Source organism: Apaloderma vittatum, unplaced genomic scaffold (genome assembly GCF_000703405.1).
Source record: "Apaloderma vittatum isolate BGI_N311 unplaced genomic scaffold, ASM70340v1 scaffold18421, whole genome shotgun sequence".
NCBI lineage: Eukaryota > Metazoa > Chordata > Aves > Trogoniformes > Trogonidae > Apaloderma > Apaloderma vittatum.
In genome coordinates this window covers 6750-21551 of record NW_009698724.1, presented here as the reverse complement: position 1 = coordinate 21551, position 14802 = coordinate 6750, and the positions used below count along the sequence as shown (strand labels likewise).

At 41.0% G+C, this 14802-nt stretch overlaps 1 protein-coding gene across 1 annotated transcript; it reads left to right on the top strand.

The window, feature by feature from the left end:
* Nucleotides 1-2504: 2504 nt before the first annotated feature.
* On the top strand, nucleotides 2505-14409 carry INPP5K (inositol polyphosphate-5-phosphatase K). Its single transcript, XM_009878131.1, has 11 exons — nucleotides 2505-2605; nucleotides 3277-3385; nucleotides 6206-6322; nucleotides 6647-6819; nucleotides 8062-8173; nucleotides 8813-8922; nucleotides 11760-11952; nucleotides 12180-12317; nucleotides 12838-12921; nucleotides 13082-13186; nucleotides 14311-14409. The coding sequence occupies exons 1-11, from the start codon at nucleotides 2586-2588 to the stop codon at nucleotides 14407-14409; spliced, it is 1260 nt and encodes a 419-aa protein (XP_009876433.1). The 5' UTR covers nucleotides 2505-2585.
* The last annotated feature ends 393 nt before the right edge of the window (nucleotides 14410-14802 follow it).

The window sequence follows — 14802 nt, the reverse complement described above, 5'->3', positions numbered from 1 at the left end:
CTTTGCTGCCGAGGGGAGGAAAGTGGATAAGTCGTTGCGTAATTAGCTCGGAATTAGGGAAACTTGTGTTTCTGCTTATCGACAGGGAGTTATACTAATTGGCGATGTTACGTAGTCATGTACAACAGAGAAGAAAAGCTGATTTTGCGATTTGGAAGCGGGAGTCCCTGCAGGGAGGCTCACGGGGCGCTGTTCGGGTGTGAGACTGGCCAGGGACCGGCTTGGGCTTACGGAGGGCAGGGGCTGCGGGGCGCGGGGTTCGTGGTTCGAGTGGCCTTTTGTGAGCGGGACTGTTCGTGTTTCGAGTGGCCTTTTGTGAGCGGGAAGGAGCTCGAATAAATCTTTGGCCGCTGTTTTTACGGTGTTTTTACGGTGTCTTCACGTTGTGTCTTGTACTGAGTTGCGGCGTCTCGCTATGGGCTTGGCTCCCTAGAGAAATCTGCTTATTAAAAATCTGCTACGGTGTGGTTAAAGCTGCCTGTAGCAGGGACGTTAAAAGAAAATGCTGACATTGGCTCAGAGATCTGTAAAGTCATCTTAATGCAGCGGTATAAACACTACCCCCCTAAAGAATTCTTTTATGTTCAATCATTTGAGGAATTAGCGACACTAAATAATGGCTCCAGTAGTTTGCTTCCGAAATAACAGGAATGTGTTGGCGGAAAGCACACGGGAGACTCTACCGGCGTGGTTCTGAAAGCTTCCAGAATAGTTTGAGCAGTGCCCTCCTGCCTTTGGCGAGAGCTGTCTTTGAGGCATCAGGTGAAAATTGGTATCGCTCTCGTCTCCCCCGCTTACCGGGGCAGTGCCTCTACGTCCTTGTCAAGTCGAGAGCATCACTGGACTTTTGGAACTGCGTAAGGCTGTAGGTTATTTGCATTTACCTCCTCACTATGAAGTTTTTCCCTGCAGGTGTAGTCATAACCTACAGTGAAACTGAAGTATTAGAGATGTTCTTTGAGTTCTTATAAGTATTTTTTCTTCTATTGTAAATTTGGGCACTTCAGTCTTTGCTGTGTGTGGTGTGGATACTGGGCGCTTTGAGGAATTTAATTTCTGTCAGTAATGACTGATGACTGCAATATTATTTCAATTTGGTTTAATCAGATAATTGCCTTATGAAATTAGTAACTGAAGAGTGTTCCCAAGTGATTCATCTCTGATGGCCTAATAAGATCTGCAGTATGCATACGTGTGTTTTTGTTGGTTTTTTTTCTCTAGAAATTTATTTTAGAATAGCTTTCAATGTAGTCTTGCAAAGCAAAGCAATTAGTGAGAGAAATTACAGATCGTTTTAGTCTGGTGTGCAAGGTCACTTTCCAGCTCTTCCACATACGTTGTGTGTCACCTTGAGTAGGCAGTTGATGTGGCGATAAAAATACGTCCCTAATAACTCATGTATAAGTGGGATTCATTATTTAACTACTAGTGTTTATAAGGTCCTTATAGGACCCTGAGATGGATGGAGAATTAACAGCTTATTATTTCTTAGTCTGTCTGATGTGTAACAAGACTGATGGTAAAGTGACTCCCTTTTTTGAAACTGATGTTGAAGCTACCAGCTTATAAAGAAACCTCAGACTAGTCCTGTGACACGCAAGTGTTCCTGACAGTGCCCAAGAGGAGCAGTAACTTCATTTGGTTTCGGTCAGAACTGTGTATTTGTATGTTTGGGAGCTGGAGATTATATTTCTGCTAGCCTACAGATGGAGGCACATGATTGAGTCAAGTCAACAATGAATTCTTTTAAATCTTGAGCTTATAGAATTAGCCACATTAAATCTATTATGAAGAAACCATTCATCGTGTGATTGCAGCTTTTGTAACAACCCATTGAGCATGGCGGTAACGCTACAAGATTGTCAGCAGTGCTGCGTCTACGCTTGTCCTTTTGCATTAGAAGCGATGCTGAATTTCACACAAATGGGACGGTGATCTGAAAGACCCTTGGCCACCTGTTTCTTTTATACTTAGGATTTTAATGGGCTGGTTCCTCAGAGTGTAGTTATTCTTTTGAGCAAATGGCATCCTTCAGCGGGGAAGATGCGTTTCAAGATTCAGCAGCCCTCTCCCTGAACGATTTGGAAAGCCTGCGCAACTTCCGCAGCCGGTCTGGGAGTCTCAGCAGCACAGGGTCCAGTGGCCGCCTGCAGCTCCGCCAGCGAGTCGCCCATCTTATGGCTTGTGTGGAGGACATCGGCTCGGATGATGAAATCAATGAAGAAGTGTCTCGCACTCTAGATGAAGCTTTCCTTCTCTGGGGGAAAAAGCTGAAGGATAAGTGGCAAGAATTCAGGTTTTGTTCCCGCTAGTTGTTTGGTTTTGTGGTGTGTTTTTTTTTAATGGTAGTGAATGTATAAATTTCTGACTGATGAAAAGTGACAGAAAATCTTTGTTTTCTCTAGGTAGAAATTCTGTGGACAAGTTAGACGTTTGTTAGGGTGGGTTACCTGTTCATCTTTTGATTTTTAGCATTGGTTTTTGACTTTGTTTGTAGGCTACACGTAGTTACCTGGAACGTGGGCACAGCTTCTCCACCTCCTGATGTCACTAGTTTACTTCAGCTCAGCTCCCTGGGCCCAACCATGGACATGTATGCTATAGGGTAAGTACAAGTTAAAGAACTTGCTTTGTAAGTTTTGTTGCAAAACTGTTAACCTCTGCAATTTACAGTGTTCTGGGAGGTCTGTTCAGTGTTAGGAGAGGGTTTAACATCATTGCCGACAGAAGGTGAAGACTTGAGTTAGCGACTTGGAACGAAGGTGATTTATGACAAGAGAATCTTCTTTCTGCTGTTGCTTTGTGGTAAAATACAGAATATCTTTTGCCTAATCACACAAAAAGCATTTGTCTGCTGCTTTCTTTGGTGACATGTAGAGGCATATTCATTTTGATGTTCAAGTTATCCTAAACTCAAGCTGTTTTAAAGAAATTAGTTCAAGCTTACTAGGTGCAATTTGCCATCATGTTTTCCAAACTTGCTTGAAACTTTAAAGACCAGGCAGTCAGGTTATTTGTCATAATATATCTTGAGTCTAGCGTTGTCATAAACTCTAGCTTCAGGTGTATATAAGTTCCTTTAACTTTGCTTTTCTCAGTGTTAGATGTGCTAGACCTGTGGATGGGTTAAACTGCTTGTGAATGAGAAACAGAACAGCGAGAAATTTGTGACTGGCACTAGAGGTGTGTTAGGGTGTTGCGGTCTGTGTTCTGAAAAGGTTTTATGAATTCTGTCGAAGCCCAGTGGTGCGCTGCGAGTAATCTTGCTGTATTCAGCTTACAGGAAGTGAACTCAAGAATCACCAATTTTCTGTCTGACTTGGCATTTGATGATCCATGGAGCATTCTTTTCATGGCTGTGTTGTCTCCATTGGGATATATCAAGGTAATTGTTTACACCTCCTAAGTGTTGTAGCAGTGAAGGAAAATGGCTTCCCCAGCTCTTTCTTTTTTTTTCCCCTCAGATTCTCCATAAAAGTTGTTGATGGTGGTTTTTGCAGGTATTGATCACTTCCATAGGTACACGTATGTTAGAAGTTATTCTTCATCGCACTTGTGTTTTCCTGATTTGCTGATAAAGGCAGTTTTAATTTTCCCCTATTAATAAAACAGTATCCTTAATTTTAGCAGTAAAAATGGACATTAATTTCTCATTTGGAGTAATTCAGCAGTTCTGATGCTTTTGCAGCCCAGGTGACAAAGAGCACAATGTTGTTCACATGTACTGGCCGTGGCCCGTGTAGGTGATGCAGAACCGTATGAGGAATAGAAAAATACTCCAGGCCTAACAGGAATACGTTCTCAAGAAACAGTGTGGTGAAGATTATTTAAAATGAAATGTGATGTAAACTTAGACACTCAACAGCATATTTCTTGTGGCCACAATATCTCTATCTCTTTCATGTTTGTAGAAGTGTTCTTTTGCTCTGTGCAATGTTGGGGAACTGTTTTGTGATGCCTCTGATGTAGTCTGCTTAAGTACCTGCTTGCACTGTAAATATCCCAAGCAATGGCAGTGATTTTCGTTAAGATTGGTAAGGTTTCTTTTTCTTTTTTTTCCCCAAGTTGTTTTCAGGTGAAAATAAATTGCATATATATAAACCAGGTTTTTAGTGGACATATGTTTTTTTTTGAGGACTTTATTTTTAATTGAAGACCTAAAACGTTGTGTGTTAGTATCAATAACTAGATTTTTAGTAATATCTGGGGCATAAGATCAGCTAAAGTAATAGCTATTTTAATAATGCAAACAGTAAACATAGGAGGATATCCTGAATTTCTTTAGCAGTGAGATATTAAGAGCCTTTTGAATGTTGTATTGATTATCTAAATCAACCATTATTTTGGGGTGATTTTGCTGAGATGATTGTATTATCTGCATGCTAATCAGACTTGGTAGTTGTGCCGTTCTTTTAACTGTAATTAAACAAAACAAAGGACCCATCGGGAGTTATAAAAAGGAAAAAAACTAAAAACATTGTTTGTTGTAGTGTGAGTCAATGCTGGTGAACATTCCGAATCTGGCTGTGGGTTGACATTCAGGCCCTTTATGCAGCTAAGAAGAATTCCTAGTGGTATGCATGGTTGATTTTGAAGTCTAATTTAGAAATGTTGCACTTTGGTCACACTAATGAATGGATGCTGCCACCTAACGGTTTTCAGCCGGACGTGAGTCAAAGGCGGCTCTCAGGCCAGGTCAAAATCCAAACGGGCGGTGAGGAGCGCTCCTGCCAGCACCTCTCTGGGGAGTTGGCTGAGCAGGAGAGGAACAGTCACCCTTTCTTTGCTAAAAGTTGGTTGGAGAACTGTTGCCCTCCTTGGGGCAGCCTGCCCCTCCAACAGCAGAGGGTTAAGTTGGTTGGAGTCAGTCAATTCTTTCATCCTAAACAGAACCACGTCCCCGCTGTGACAGACGCCTGATGTGGCACGACGTGCGTGTTGGTGGGACTGCTCCTAGTTTCAGTGGAGGGAGTTTTGTTGTTCAGGACCTAGAGAAGAAGTGGTTACGTACGTATCCTGAGGGCCCACACCAGAATGAAATGTAGCAAATAATAAATGAACTGAAAGAGAGTGGTATCTCGTGCACATAATTGTGGAAAGAAGAATGCTGGTGACATCAAATGTCTGAACAGATACACATACTTACGCATTGTCTATTAATTGTGAGCCATCATTTCAGTAGGCTGTGTGGTGTTTTGTTGGATTCAAGGACAATGAAAACATACCACATATTCTGAAGTTATTTCATTGTGTAGATGTGCAGGCAAAGCAAGGAGGAATTCTGGTTTAGATCAGCAGTTGTATAGTCAGCGTTATTCTTGACATCAGGTTTTATTCCAAAGTAGTCTTTCTCTAAAATCATCCAGCATAAAAATGAACTACAATTAATATATTTCAGTGTGTGTGCTTTAAATTGAATCGTTATCATTAAAATAAACGCTTAAAATGAATTTTCTGTCTCGTGCTAGGAACATTGTAAAGTTCATAAATTTTTAATCAGGAACATCTTTGTTAGACTGTTTCCACACACACACAAAATAAAACCCAAACCACAAAAAAGCCCCAGTATCTTTATGCTTAAAGAGTCTTACGTGCTCCCGGAGCATCTTTGCTTTGCAGGTGTTCAGTACATCACATTTTGTGGGCATTGCCCACAAGAGTTACTGCTGTTTGCAGTCTGTTGTTTTTGCAAATGCCCGGAATTAACTGCTGTGCACTTTAGACATTTTAGTGGCATTTGGAATGATTAGTTCATCTGCTGAAGGATGTTTCAGTCTGAAAAACTTGTTCCTGTTGGAGGACTTGTAGGTGTGCACTATTAAAATTATAGGTGAAAAATCACGGATTTGGTTCTTCACGAACAGGAGGCTGAAAGATAGAAACAAGAGGCCGGTGAGGCAGAAGAAAGGCCTTTAAAGATGTTTGAAGTCAACTTCAGATTCGTAATATAATGTTAAAACTCATGTTAATTAGTTGAGAGATCCGTCACAGTTGTGATAAGCAAGCCTGCCCTAAGAACGTGTCCTTTGCAGCCCTGAGAAGTGCCGCTGCGTTCACGGTGTCTCTGCATTGAGGCCAGGCCTGGCCAGGGAGTTGCGTGACTTCTGCTGTGGCAATCTGTACCGAAAAGCTCTAAGGAAGTAGTCCCGAGGAATTCCAACTAGCTCTCTGGGAATGACCGTTCTCTCTGTCCTGTCTCTTCCAGCTCTCCTCCGTTCGCATGCAGGGGTTACTGCTTCTGATCTTCGTGAAGCACGTCCACCTTCCTTTCGTACGGGACGTTCATACCAACTACCTCCGCACAGGCCTCTACGGCTACTGGGTAAGGAAGTGGCTGAGACCCGATGGCCTTCGTTACTTACGGTTGTGGAGGTGTGTGGAGGTGTGTGCCTCTAAAGGGTTGGAGAGAGGATACAAAGTTTACTGAATAAACTGACACGCAGTGAGACTCGCCTCTTTGAACCTCATATGCAAATGTGCAGCCCATAATTTTACCAGTTTATGAGCTTGTATGGAACAGCTGATATAGGAAGAAATTGTATTCATTTAAATAGCAAGATTAAAAACAAATTACAGCTGGTATTAATAGTTACATTTGCAGGTGTTACCTGTAGTTTCAGAGGACGTTGTTCTTCTTCCATGGCAGGGCAACAAAGGAGGAGTCGCCGTTCGCATGTCCTGGTACGGTCACACGATGTGTTTCATCAACTGCCACTTGACAGCTCACATGGAGAACACCGAGCAGCGACTGGATGACTTTGAGAAAATTCTGGAAATGCGCTTTGAAGAAGAGAATATTCCAAGTATCTTGGATCATGAGTAAGTTGTTTAGTGCCCAGTCTGCCTGTAATATGTGAATTCATGTGCTAAAGAGTTTTGGAGCTTTCATCCATCATTTTTATTTTTAATGTGTTTTCAGCCTTGAACCTGAATTCTGGGAATAAAACATACCTTAAAGTGGCAGGCTGCTTTTTGTTAGCGTACGTACTGTGCACGTGGTGTGCTGGAGAGCTTTAGGAGCTAAAGCCCATTTACATCAAAAGTCCTTTGGGTCACTATTAAATGTGTATCTTCCTCCCTTTTTTGCGGAGATCTGTGTTGTCTTAGGCTGTTCTTATTCCTGTTGTAATTTTAGTATCTGCCTGAGGGCTCCTCAGCCTTTAAAACCTCGCTGGATGATTGCTGTAGCTACATGCATTACACTTCCCTCAGGTTCTCACCAAAACTTCCAAAGCAAACCTGATGCCGCTAACTGGGCCACTAATTGAGCTTTTGTTACTTAGTTCTACAGGAATTATTTGTATATTCCGTTGTTTTCTTGTGCTGGAGTCTAAATCTGTTACTAAAGCCATTAAAAGGGGTTGAAAAAAACGTATTCATTTAGTTAAATTTTTTTTTTTTTATGCCCATAAAACTGCCAGGACAGATAAATCTGGAGTCCATATGTAATATCACTTTAATTGTTAAAGACTTCATTAAAATTGTGCAAAAATGTATGACACATTAGTTTCAAAATCATAAATGTTTGATATTTCAATTTACGTTGTTTAAAACATTGCCAATAATCCACTCCAGGGCTTCACAATAATAACTTATTTTCCTGGTAATGGTAGAGCAGCCAGTATGTATCCCTGCTTTCCCAGGGTACTAAACCAGGGCTCAGTTAGTGGATTAACATAAACATCGGGTGTATATTTCATTCATTTTGTGAATTATTTTGCCGACTGTTAAAATTTGATTCCAAATCTGCCTGTAATAGAGACGTAAGTCGATAGGAGACAGGGGAGAAGTTAATGCCCAGGCGGTAATGAACAAGCAGCAAGATTGCAGGGAACTAAATTTCCTATTTCAATTCCTTAAAATGTTTTGGTTAGCAGCGGGTTATCCCCGTGTAAGCTCTCTGTAACTACTTAATGTTTGGGTTAAAGCTGTTTACATTAAGTAGTATCAGTGATAAGAGCACCTAATTAGTGTAATGGCTTATATTCTGTTGAATTCTTCCCGTGTTAATGGATTCTTATACAGCTCCCTTGGGTTTTTGCTGCTTTTTCTTTTTCAAAGTGTTCTCTTCTGGTTTGGAGATCTCAACTTCCGGATAGCCGATTACGGCATCCATTTTGTCCGAGAATCAATCAATAACAAGCGTTACAGTCTGCTGTGGGAGAAGGACCAGGTACGTTGTCTAAACCTGTCTGGAGTTTGTGTTGGTTGGATTTTCCTGCCTAGGGGAGTTGGACTGGATGACCTTTAAAGGTCCCTTCCAACCCAAACCTGTCTATGATTCTGTTCTGTGATTTTAGTTGAACACAACACAGTCGTTAACATTACCACTTGAGTTTCTAATTTCTATTAAAGAACGCAAGTTCAGCGTAGTTGTGAGGTGGAACAGATCTAGCTGTTTGCTTTCGCACTTCTTGGTCATAAGACCCAATTAATTGCAAGCTTTTTTGTGGTTTTTTTGCTTTCTTACTCATTTGAAATACTTGTGTTTGACTGCCGCTCTCTTTGGACTTTGTGGCTTGTGAATTGCCCCTCACTTTAATTTTTTCTCTTTTTTTCTTCTCCCAAGTATGATTTTTAAGAGATGCTTATTAGGGAATCTGTAGAGTGGAACTGCTACGAAACTTTTAAACAGATTGTGTTAAGACTTCTGGCAGTAACAAAGAGGCACTTCTGAATTTACCTTTCCAAATACGTTGTACTGACTTGGATGCTGAGCTCTTGGAAGATGCTTTCTCGTCTCCTTTCCCACTTACCCTTTAAGCTTTGATTTTTAATCATAACCTTTAAAAGTTACTTTTTATTTCTGCAGTTAAATATGGCAAAAAAGAAGGAAGAATTTCTTAAGGAATTCATAGAGGGTCCTCTGCAGTTTAAACCCACCTACAAGTTTGACCTTTATTCGGAGTTATATGATACAAGGTAAAAGCATAATAAGAGGAGTTTAGATATGGAATACTAGAGTGAACGTGGTGCTTGACTAAATATCACTGTAGTAAGCAAACCTGAATTTTCTGACTGTATTGGTTAGCTGGGGCTATGGAGTTATTCTGTTGGGCTCCTTCAGTGGGCAGATCTGAAGAAATTAGTATTTCTGGCTGGCCTGTTGGAGCGGGTCCAGAGGAGGCCACAAAGATGCTCAGGGGGCTGGAGCCGCTCTCCTGTGAAGACAGGCTGAGAGCTGGGGCTGTTCAGGCTGGAGAAGAGAAGGCTCTGGGGAGACCTTAGAGCAGCCTCCTGGTACCTGGAGGGGCTGCAGGAAAGCTGGGGAGGGGCTGTTGACAAGAGTGTGTAGCAATAGGGTGAGGGGCGATGGTTTTCAACTAGAGCAGGGTAGATTTAGACTAGATATCAGGAAGAATTTTTTTATGAGGAGGTTTGCCCAGAGAGGTGGGAGAAGCCACATCCCTGGAGACATTCAGGGTCAGGCTTGATGGGGCTCTGAGCACCCTGATCTGGTTCCGGATGTCCCTGCTCTGCAGCGGGGCTGAACTAGGTGACCTTTAAGGGTCCCTTCCGACCCAGCACGTTCTGTGGTTCTAAGAAGCCAGAGTCTGCACGAGGGAAGTAGTGAAACAACTCGGCTTTCTTTTTGGGAGGACTGCATTAACAGAATAGAGCAGTGCGTGTTTGAGCCACTTCTTTTTTGTTCTTTAATACTCCAAGTGTCCATTGGTTGTCAGAATGAGCGAAAGGAAAGGAGTAATTGTCTGCAATTTTTGCTTTCCTTCTGTGTTGGATAAGCATTTCGTTTAATACTGCTGGTATTTGAAAATAGAAGTAAATGTGTCTTTATAAATGATTTTAAGTTGAAAATTGAATGGCTTAAGTTTCCAAAGTTTCCATCTGACACTAAAGTTTGTTGTTAAGTATTAGTCTTTATGTTTTAACAGAAGGATAAGTTTCTGTACAAACAGGGGTTTTGTACTGATCTTTTTCTTTACTTACAGAGAGCAGAAGTCCCTGTTTTGGTTTAAGTAAGAAGAGAACTTTCTGGATTTCCTAGATCTGTAAATATTTCAAAATCAAAACAATGCTCTTTCCCGAGCTTTTGATTTGATTTTTGTGAAATATTTGAAAATCAGATGATGGCTGATTTTCTTCAGGGGTTTTCTGAACCTGTCTGAAAGCTGTAGCATTGTCTGCTCTGCTGGTGCACTTAATACTGGAAGTTTATTCATTTGGATCCAAAGACATTTTGCTCCATAATCGAGTGCGAAGAGATATAATGGAACCAGAAGTAAAACCAACTAACGAAAAGTACTTCTAATAACCCAAACCTGGACATCCTGAGAATGATTCATAGCATAACAGTCTGTATTGGCTCATTTAAAGAAAAAAAAGTATGTTTACGCGTGCTGTGTGCATCCCGCTGTCCTTAAAGCTCTCATAACAGTCTGTATTGGCTCATTTAAAGAAAGAAAAGTATGTTTACGCGTGCTGTGTGCATTCCGCTGTCCTTAAAGCTCGCAGAGATATTTTGGTCGGACAGGTGTGGTGATCAGACCTCAAGGCGAGCACCCTTCGAAGCGTGCTTTATGTGCAGCACAGAGTATTGTGTTGGCTTTGATACATTTTCAATGTGGATTTTCAAGTTTTGTTTCCCGTCTAATACGCTGTTTTCTGTAAAATAGTGAGTGCATTAACTTAAGCTGTTCTTTTGGTTTTTTCTTGCACAGCAGAGCAGACATATGGCAGCTCATAAAGATTTCTGTCGGTTTATATAATTACTGGAGTAAGTGGGATATGGCCCCTTAGTCATGTAAAATCTTTCCACCTTACTGAAGGTGAGTCAGACTTGTACATGGGAAGGGTTGAACCAAAATATGTTGAATGTTGAACTCAATGACATTTCCAGTTTATGGTGATTTTGATATTCAGAGTTACTAAACTGACAGTTTTCCTTGCACATCCTGCTCGTTAACTTTTATAATTCAATCCAGTCCATTCTAATTCCTCTTCCATAGGGTATGATCTTTTCTCCATTTCAATTTGAAGTGATACATCCATACAGAGCGTTGCTGTTAAGTCTTCCTCCCGCTACAGAGAGAACCGTGAAAGGCTCATGTCTTCTGTTGTTTTTGATATGGTATAAAAGGAAACTCTGAATTATGATTACAGTTTGATGTATAGCACAGTTGCAGGCACAACTTTCTTGATTACGGACTTTTTAAAGCCTTTTTATTATGAGACAGAAATAGCTTGCAAACTTGAAATGCAGGAGGAAATTTAAATAAGGCATTGCTGTGTCACTGGTTATTAGTATAAGCTACCTAAGTTGGTCCATATTTTTGTTGTTAAAAGTAACTTGTTCTCGAATGTTTTGGAATAATTTCAAACATCATTCGGATCCTTCCTACATCTTCCTTAAGCTTATGCCCCTTTTCTTGGAATAACGGAAGCTTGAAGCTTGGGGCAGCTGCTGTATTATCTCAATGATTTTGCATGTTTTTGTGGAGCATTTTAGGAGAAAGTATCATTTCCTGAATGAAGCTGACTAACCCACTGAAATACCCTTCCCCCCTTCATTTTACTCCTCTTGTGGAATCCTGTGAAACTTATCTGTGGTAAATGAAGTTGAGTTCAAATTAAGGAACCCTTGGTTGTAAAGCATGTTGGACAGAGCTGTAAAATGAAGCTTGGATGTGATTGCCTCCTTTTATTAATATGTATCTGACAGTCTTTCGACTCTGAGTAGATTTTGCACAGTGTTCTTAGCTTTTTGCACCTCATTTCGCTTTTGTCTTATGCTTCTGCAGTGAGAAGAAAAGAAAGCCAGCATGGACCGATAGAATTCTTTGGAGACTCAAAAACCTCTGCCAGCACGCATCGAATGAAAGCGAATTCTCTGAAGAAGAACGGACAATTTCTGTGACTTTGAGTAACTATATCAGTCACATGAGCTATGGCATCAGTGATCACAAACCTGTTACGGGAACTTTTGGGCTTGAGGTGCTGTCCCAGTTACGTTGTTATGAAAAAGTTTGTTTTACGAAGTGTTGCCTAACAGAAACTGGTTTTCTAAACTTTATAAGTCATAACCTCTGTTCTCTTCTGGTTGTAGTGAAGGCAGCAAATTTCAATCCACTTGCGTCCCACAGCAGGTGTGCCAGAGATTAACCTGAAAAACTGAAAGAATGACAGACTTGAGTGACTTCGGGTTCTGTTCTTTTGTCTAGGTGAAGCCTCTCCTGTCAGAGCCTTTGGTCACGCTGCATCCTGAGGGTGAGTGGAGCACGGAACACGATGTTCTGATCAGCTACTCTGCAGTGCCTGAATTCCCAAGCAGTGCTTGGGACTGGGTTGGACTCTTCAAGGTAATGTTACCGCCTCATGGTTTGTTACGCTTCTGCAGATGGTGAATGTGACTGGAGGAGGTCGTTGATACTCCTCTGTTGTGGGACGCTGTGATTGTTGCTAGTGCAAAACTCCCTGAAGTAGGTGCGCATTCTTGGTTGCTGTTAGTTCGTGTGTGCTGACAGTTCAGTTGTGTAGCAGCCCAGCTCTTTTGCACTCTTTAAATTCTCTTCTGTGATAATGTGGTGATTAAAATGGTGCAGAAGCTGTGGAATGAAAATTGTCCTCCCCAAATGCCTGTAGTTTGAAAGATTTAAGAACAAAAGTCAAAGAAAGTTAGTGGAAGGGTGAAAGACCAGAGCACTTGCACCCTCTCAGAAACGAAAGATTCATGCATGCCCGCATAATGTTTTGATCTTAAAAGCGAGGTGGTTTATTTACTTCACTGAAGTAGTAAACGTCTCTCGCAGCTTTGGGTTTTCCATGTCGTCTGTTTTTTGGTTCCTTCAGAAGGCTGATGGTTTGCATCTTTCTTTGCAGGTGGCTTTCAGGCATGTGAATGATTATGTTACTTATGCTTGGGTAGAAGATGATGAAATTTCTTCTAACAAAGATAGTAAACAAGTAAGCCAGTTGCGTTTCTTTTTAATGTAGTTTCCCATAGAGTAGCATTCAAGGTCCTTTTGTTCCATATCTCCTTCCTCTTAAGGGTAGAGGCTGCTTTGTAAACTTCTTTCTTTCTCTGTGGAAGTTGCCCATTGCCTGTTCTGATTCTTCTTGGCAGGTTTACATGAGTGCTGCAGAAATACCTGATACAGGAGGAGAGTTTTTGCTTTGTTATTACAGCAATAATTTGCAGTCAATAGTTGGTATCAGCCAGCCTTTTCAGGTAATATATTTGGAATCTTTCATTAACGTTGACGTGATTTTTCTGTTTTGTTTTGCTTTCGTGTGCATCTGAACTGAAGTGTGCGCAGCTCTGTTAATCCCGGGGGAGGTGGCAGCAGAAAAAATTGCAGAAAGGATGTGTGCTGGCCAACATCCCACAGAAGAATTTGCTGATATGCTAAAAACCTCTGAGTAGCTATTATGGCAACATGCTGTTGTGAGACAGGTTTCTTTCTCTTGGCTTTCATTTTTGGAACTTCAGGCTCTGTCACTTAGGTCCCTAGTGTCTGTAAAGTTGAGAACTCAAATCAACTCCAATGCTGCCACGTTTCTGACAGGTTGTAAGCGTACTCTCCGTGTTCTGTGCTGTGGTAGGTTTGCCCAGAAGTGCGTTCTGTATATTTAGTCACCTGAATTTGGGAAAGGCAAAGCAGCTGGAACTCAGGTTATTTGTTTAGCAGGCTGCTTTGTTTAATTTCTGAAAGGATGACTTAACCTGCGCAGATTAGGTAAGAGACTGAACGTTGCTTCTTCTGCACCAGGATTTTTTTTTGCCAACATTGTTTTGTTTGTAGATAATTTTCCACGCTGTCGTGGCTGTGCTGATGTGTTGCAGAATGATTTAAAATACAGGTTCTGCATGGTTGTGGGATAAAGGGGTTTTAGAAGACGGTGAAACTCCATTACCTTATGGCATACGGGAATGAAAGTCACTGGGCCGGCTGCTATATCTCAGTGATACTGGTCATGTTTTTCTTACTGTTTTGGTGAGAAACACTGTAGCCTCCAGTATTTCGGCAGTCTCCGAGCTTAAGATCTACCACAAACTCTGCAGGATGATTGTCAGTTGTACGTGGATACAGCACAGCATATGCCTTTCTTTTCGCATGGCACTTAATGTTGTTGTATCGGTTTTGGTGGGGTTTTCACTAGATTTTTTTAAAAATAATTTTCATAATTGCTACTTTCTGTATTCTCAAGTTTCTAGCAAGTATGTGAGACATCTTTATATAACCATTTTATAACCATCTTTATATAATCATTCTATATAATGGTGTATTGATAGCATAGAGCACCACAGTGTTTCTGAATGTACTAGTTTGTTAACTACTGTCTTTCTTCTAGGTTCAGCCTAACAGAACATTAATGGAAAAGAATCTGACACAGGAAGAGAATAGTTGGATGCAGAAACCTGACAATCTGGAATCGCATGGGGAGTTCTGAAGGCAGAAAGGGCATTTGGTGGTCCTGATTCAGGAGTCAGATGATTCTTTATGTCTGAGTGATTATAAGCTTTTACTTTTAGAAGATGAAGTAAGACAGGTAGGATGGTTCAGAAACTTTGTAAGCTCATAGAAGATAATTTATTGTGGAAGCTGATATTTTTACTGTTACAGGGAGAGTAACTCTCTTGCACTGGATGAGAACCATAAAAAATAGCACTTCATGAATGCTGTGTGTTTTAAGGTGGTAGACATTAATGATTTAACCTAAGTAAGTTGCAATCTGCAGTAGATTTTTAGGCTCGCTCCTTTTTTGTAGAGTATATTTTATTTACGATACGATATTTACCATGCTGTAACAACTTAATCATTGATTTCCAAAGTTTGAGTTTAA